The sequence below is a fragment of the Hetaerina americana genome, unplaced genomic scaffold, assembly GCF_022747635.1.
Source record: "Hetaerina americana unplaced genomic scaffold, ioHetAmer1.1.p SCAF_112, whole genome shotgun sequence".
NCBI lineage: Eukaryota > Metazoa > Arthropoda > Insecta > Odonata > Calopterygidae > Hetaerina > Hetaerina americana.
In genome coordinates, this window is record NW_027286204.1 from 453845 (window position 1) to 460248 (window position 6404).

The 6404-nt window shown below is 37.7% G+C and overlaps 1 protein-coding gene across 1 annotated transcript; it reads right to left on the bottom strand.

Annotated features, from left to right (window-relative positions):
* Nucleotide 1: 1 nt before the first annotated feature.
* Nucleotides 2–5075, bottom strand: PIG-Q (phosphatidylinositol glycan anchor biosynthesis class Q). The gene is made up of 6 exons (XM_071582454.1): nucleotides 4090–5075; nucleotides 3871–4006; nucleotides 3644–3788; nucleotides 3332–3524; nucleotides 3125–3239; nucleotides 2–651 (listed from the first exon to the last, which is right to left on the bottom strand). The coding sequence occupies exons 1-6, from the start codon at nucleotides 4843–4845 to the stop codon at nucleotides 407–409; spliced, it is 1590 nt and encodes a 529-aa protein (XP_071438555.1). The 5' UTR covers nucleotides 4846–5075; the 3' UTR covers nucleotides 2–406.
* Between the last annotated feature and the right edge of the window lie 1329 nt (nucleotides 5076–6404).

The following is a 6404-nucleotide window of genomic DNA, read 5'->3' on the forward strand; positions in this document are numbered from 1 at the left end:
CTTGAGGAAATAATTAGCATTGCATAACTAATTGTTTTTTCATTTCAGTGATATATTATAGCAGCATGCTTCATGGAAATTTCTGGCTTTTTCTTGATACAAGACTTTAATAGTCAGACAATTGACCGCTGCCTAAGGTCAGAATATGTACTTGCATAAATGGTTTGGTAACTTTGGATTACTTATTACATATATTTGATATTACCTTAATAAATAAACAATGATTGTACTTTTCCCAAGAACAAATAATGGATTTCATTTTATAAACAAATATTTACAAAATAGTCAAATAGCTTGTACAAAGGTTCGATGCTCCTATTGTTTGACTTGACTAGAATTCAGCGTGGTCGCGTTGAAACACCTTTGCAGGTATCCGGTGGAGAATCCTCAAGATTGGTCCATCCTTTCAGACCGGATATATCAATCTCCCAGAGAAGAGACTAGATAATAAATTAGCCCACTGTAAAGTGGGGCCTTGCGATGCAATACTTCTGAAAACTGTATTAGGCATGCAAATAGCAACTGTAGCCCACCATGGAAGGACTGTTGGGGTGACTGACAGATTTATTTGTTGAGAGGGAGGAGTGCCGAGATTAAGTTCTCCAGGACACAGCTTTCGGTTAGTACCGAGGACTACCAGCTGGATAGTGCCTGCAATGGAGCAAAGACATGGATTGGGAAATCATCAATTGCAAATTGTACAGGTTATTGACAAGGGTGACATGACATAAAATACCCCAAGCAAATTTTATCAAGCCGATAAAACATTTCTGGTGCATATTAAACTTATCCCCTACGTTTAAGGGCCAACCACCTTGGACAGCTTTCACATTACCCAAATAAGATTAAGTTGAAAACAAATCTGATGGAAGGACCAAAATGGTTTTTCATTCCAGGGAGAGCTCTCATCCAAGAGACCAAAGACATTAAACTAAGAGCGGTATGCTCGGTGCCAACCAAATGCAGTGTGGCACAGTTAATTTAGAATTAACTATCCAACATTTGGTGGTCTAATGCACAGACCTGCAATCCATCGCAGTGGGGGCTAATGGTTGTAGAGAGGGCAAGTGACAGCAACAAAGGGGAAGGAAAGAGAGAGGCCCACGTCTCTGCCTGAGAGGGGTGAGCATGTGTACATCCAAAGTGCACTCCCCTCAATTGGACTCGTTTGCACCACCAATTAGTCACGGCACATGGCTGGCATGCATTGTCTCCCCTGCATTCCTCTCCTCCTTGCATGGCACCTTTGGTGAGGTCACAGGGCGCATACCAAATAGGCATTCTGGAGAAATCATGCAGTGGGCTATGTTTTGCATGTTATATCGAATTAATCACCCCATCCCCCTTTGGCCCACCTTGCCCACTCCTAAAACATTTAATGAGATGACAATCAATTCAATTGAAAATGACTTTGTTAATTGAAAACTTAAGTCGTGGAATAAATATTTATTGAGGAAATACAGTGGTTTACTTCAATAGAGGAATATAATAATCAAACTTCAATTTTGTGAGCTTTTGAACTTGAAACTGCTAACATGGTGTATAACCTCACTGTAGGATCAAATGATGGAGCAAAGAAATTTTGTAAAGAACGGTTGCATGCAATGGGCTCTGAATGTGTGTTCTGTTATTTGATAGCACTCATCCTAGAGCACAAGTTCCATGGCTGAACTGAATCGGGGATGGGAGCTGCTGCAGAAACCAAAGAGTTATTTATGCCTGCTTTTCATGCCAACTAAATGATATAAAAACCACCTGAAACATCCTAATAGCATCAAACGAGACATGACAAGAGGTCGCTACCCACATGAGAGGGTGTAAGTGCCAAAACTACTTAAATGTGCAAGAAAACTTTAAACTGCAACACCTTTTGCCCATTTGCCTGCATCAATGATTAGGTACTTATAGCCACTTCTCGCTTCTTGAAAATTATGAATGGATTTCTAAGATAGTGTCCAAATCTCTACAGTGGTACAGATTGAAGATATAAAAAAAACTACACACCACATGCCCCCCTGCATTGTTGCCAGTAGCATTTCGCAAACATTTGAATTTCAGCACAGGTAGCAAATTTTAAAAGAAATGGCCTATTAAATAAAAAAATCACTGAACTATATAGACACTTAAACCACAGCCAAAATGGTGATGTTCACAGAAATAATAAAATACTTCCAATTCTCCTGGCATTGGTGAAGGGAAATCATAATCGACCATAATAAATCGCCATTTTTTGTAATAATATTCATACATATAATAATAATAAAAACTTTATTTTTCTGTTCATCGGATAAATGACATAGAACATGGTCAGTGCTGTGAGGAAAAGAATTAATAGACTAATGCAAAAGTTTGCCAATTGAGAGGGTGAAATAATACATGAAACAACATCTTCGAGGAATAACTTCACTTTAAATGAATAAAAAACTTAACATTACCCATAATTCCCGGGGGCGCCATCATGAACACCTATCAAATAAGATTGATGGGCACCAATAAGCTGGTTGTCATTTAGAGATAAGGATGTTAGATGATAAAAATTCTCAAGCGAGGAAATAAAAATGCAGCTGCCTCATTCGAGCATTTCATGTGCTTGCAATGTCGGAAGAGGTGCAGTGCTAAGGAGTGAATGATAGTAATGGTCATTGCAGCATGTGCGCACCAAGAAATTATCAGTAAATATTGAAAACCTTAAGGAGCTAAGTATTAATTGTCCTTAACGCTGGTAATAATATTTTTTATCGCAATTATATAGTACTAATCCCATTAATTTTCTTTCCAATATTTTGAGGGGAGGGGCTATGTTCAGGGATGAAGGGTATATGATGAAGGAAACAACTGCCAATCAACATCATATTATGACACACAAGCTGTTTTTATTCACTAGCTCAAAAATTTTCCATTTACTTGCCTAGTACTACTGCAGCAAAAGCTGACCCGGCTCACTAATTACTATTAGCATGAACTGCTTCTGCATACATTACACATGCATACAGCACAACCTGGTCCCAGTGTTACAGAATGAAATATCTTACACGGTTGTAGCAGAGGATTTTAAAAAGTGGAATTTTCGGTCACATGCAATCTGAAAGTTAGTCTAGAGAAAGAACGTAACCCAAAAACTTACTTGTAATACTGTCACCATTGAATATCCACAACAGGGATGAATAGAGTGGAATTGACAAAAGTAATATTTTGATTTTGTTTAGACAGCCTCCAAATGCCACAGTAGCTACACGCAACTGCAATTGACAGATAAGAGAATTTTGTAATGATCAAATGCAGTACCTCTTCGATGAATGTTGGAAAATATAGCTAATACATCAACACTCACCGTGGTAAACACAATATAATACATAACAGTCGTTGGTAGCAGGAAAAAGAGAATTGTGAAAGCTAGGGTTCCAAGAAACAATTGCTCAGAGGAGTATGTACAGGAATCAACCCTTTCCCTGAGGGGGTTCCATTTTTTGCCAAGGATGAGCCTCCATAATGCAATGAGACCTCTAATTTGTAAATTGTATAACCTGGAAACCAAATCCATTTATTAATCGTAACGTACAATATGCTTGCCATATTTCCTTCATATCTTAAAGCATTTCAACAATCATTCAGGAGGTGTAGGCTATTTTATCTTTTTACTGACCTTGCAGCGTAAACATATATGCAGTAAACATGGAAACTGACAAGTGCAAGCAGGTCAGCCAAGATTGAAACTTGGAAAGAGAGGCCCAGCTGGCCAAGAACCAAAAATAGCACAAAGATGAACTCCAAAAATGGTTTGGTTATTACTGCAATAAATTAAATCAACATAAGTGTGTAAACCTACAACTAATGCCAAACTAGTATAAACGTTAAACAGGCAAACCTTACCCAGAAATGTCCACCACAAGTTAATATGATACATAAAAAATCCACCTAATATGTTGTTCCATGCAAAATTCAATTTCAAACCGGCAGGAACCCCCATAAGCCACTTTAAAAGTTGAAGCAGTGTTTCCACCACGACCTGAAAGATTACGGCTTAAATAATAAAAAGTCCTGGAAATTGACGCCAAGGGTACATGAAGAGCTTGTAGTTAAGCTGTATACCTCAGCAGTATCAAGAAGCAGCTGGGGTAAGTAGTCAGCCGTTACAGTAGAAATGACCCAATTTAAAAAAAATAACCCAACACAAACATCAAAAACCGTTGCCAGTAGGTAATTTCCAACTTTAATATTAATTTTCTTGTCTTTCTTCAAGGAACTGAACGCCCAGTGTATACTCTCAAAAAAATCTTTGCAGTGAGTACCTAGCGATGAATACTTCAGTATAGGGTCTAACATTGAAAATACAGTTGAAATGTGGAACATCAAAAGCGTAATACATTCCACCATATGTTGAAAGACTGCAATCATCCTGTTTTGGCGTTTGACATTTACACTCGCTCTACGCTTATGTATGTGTCTAGCTAATTTTTGAAAATAATCTTCATTCTCTGATTTGTGACACTCACTTTTGACCAGCAGTTCTGAATGTAAAAACTTTGAATGGTTGTACATAATACATAAAATTCCACCACAACTGTTCAAGTCTACGTCAACGTTTGAGCACTTCAAATATGTTATCACAAATTCATTTCTAACTAACTTGAGAGAGAACCAATTCGCAGATTCCTGAGAACCGACCAACGAGTCATCGTATGACTTAGAACTAAAGTATCCAATGCATTCCTTGGTCAATTGAAGTCCTACGTCTAAAGCATAATAAACTTCCGTACCTTTGTTTAAGTCTCTACCATGCACGCCATACAGATAACCAAACCGCACATCAGCAAGAAATGACGGTATTAAAATTATGATAGACATATTTCAATATGAGTTTATTTGCGTGATATTAAGTGGAGAATACTCATAAAATGCCGATGTAGAGATTTCGCATCGTCCTATTAAACATTCTCTTCGCTTAGGAAGACCATTATTATGGAAACTACCACATTCAGGGTCGACACATTAAATACAACCGGTATTATTGGCTTTTGTGCGAAACGTAACTCATTTGTTGTTAGGGCTAATAATTTTAACAAGATGTACAGTTAAATAATGCCAAACGCATAGGTTTTCGATAATTTTGAAACGTAAACAACCACCATTTGTTTCCATTCACACAACAAGGTCAGCGTTTTGACGCCAGACGCAGTATTTAAAGCTGTTGTAAAACAGAAATGATCAGCTGTCTCCAGTAATGTTGAAAATTACCGCCAGGTAGAGTACAAATGAATACATAAGGAGGAGAGGTAGTTTTGACATAACTTGACTGCTTGCTTGTCAGAATGTTGGGAGTTATTAGTTGAATATTAAGAAAGCGCGCTGATCACGATGAAAAATCGTATCTCGGGAAGAGCAAATGTGTACTGACCAGCGAAAATGGCATGTAAATTTTTAAAATTTATTGTGTGTGTATGTATGTATGTATGTATATATATATAACACTTTTTGAAAGTCTCACGGACGTGAATAATAATGTATAACACTTAGCACTAGTGGACACAGACAAAAACACAGAAACACACAAAAAAGAGACTCACTATTTTTCGAATTTACGGTGGTCGTGACCACCTTTATCAAGGAAGAGAGGGACAGAACTCACCGAAAATTCGAAAAATAGTGAGTCTCTTTTTTGTGTGCTTCTGTGTTTTTGTCTGTGTCCACTAGTGCTAAGTGTTATACATTATATATATATATATATATATATTTATATTGGTCGCGGTAGTCCAGGGGTAAAGCGTTGGACTATCAGTCAAAGGTTTTATTCTCGGGCAAGCCTCACCTGTCGCTCCTCTCAAGCTGTGTAGTTTTTCGGGTACAGATCTTTCTGGAAAACCATAACTGGCAAAGGGAATGGAACTGGCCCCCTAACCGTGATATGTAAATTTTACTCGCCGTCGGGCTTAGTATTTGGTGAACTCGATCATCACCTACCAAACCGACCTTCGGGTTGATTACTGTGTTTATGGTTTAATACATAAATTGGGGCATGTCGATTCTGAATTACAACTCAAAAAGGCCATTTACAGGTTTTATTTTTTAGTGGTTGACCGTAGCCTTACCGAAAAACGAAAACTTATTATGGAAGCAGCTTTCCTTATTCTCAAGTTGATTATTTGAAGCAGCACTCTATGGGAGGAGGAAGGGTGTGGTGAAGTGACTTTGCTCTGAAGTCGATGAGCGTTAGTGTTTATGCACTTTGAGCGATGGAGTAGCAATGCATTAAGGAGCATATCCGCTCTACACTTAAGCTTGTTTAATGCCAATTTTAGTTTGAGGTTTGCAAATGCGAAGAGTAGATTATACTCTATTTCACATAAAATATTTCAATGTATCACTTTTACCCACATAAAATTTACAGTGAATCATACATTTAATAC

Coding starts and splice junctions, on each gene's coding strand:
- PIG-Q (XM_071582454.1), bottom strand. CDS start 4,845: ATGTCTATCATAATTTTAATACCGTCATTTCTTGCTGATGTGCGGTTT. Junction 4,007..4,089: donor TGCTTCTTGATACTGCTGAG/GTATACAGCTTA, acceptor GTAATCTTTCAG/GTCGTGGTGGAAACACTGCT. Junction 652..3,124: donor CAATGGTGACAGTATTACAA/GTAAGTTTTTGG, acceptor GCTCCATTGCAG/GCACTATCCAGCTGGTAGTC.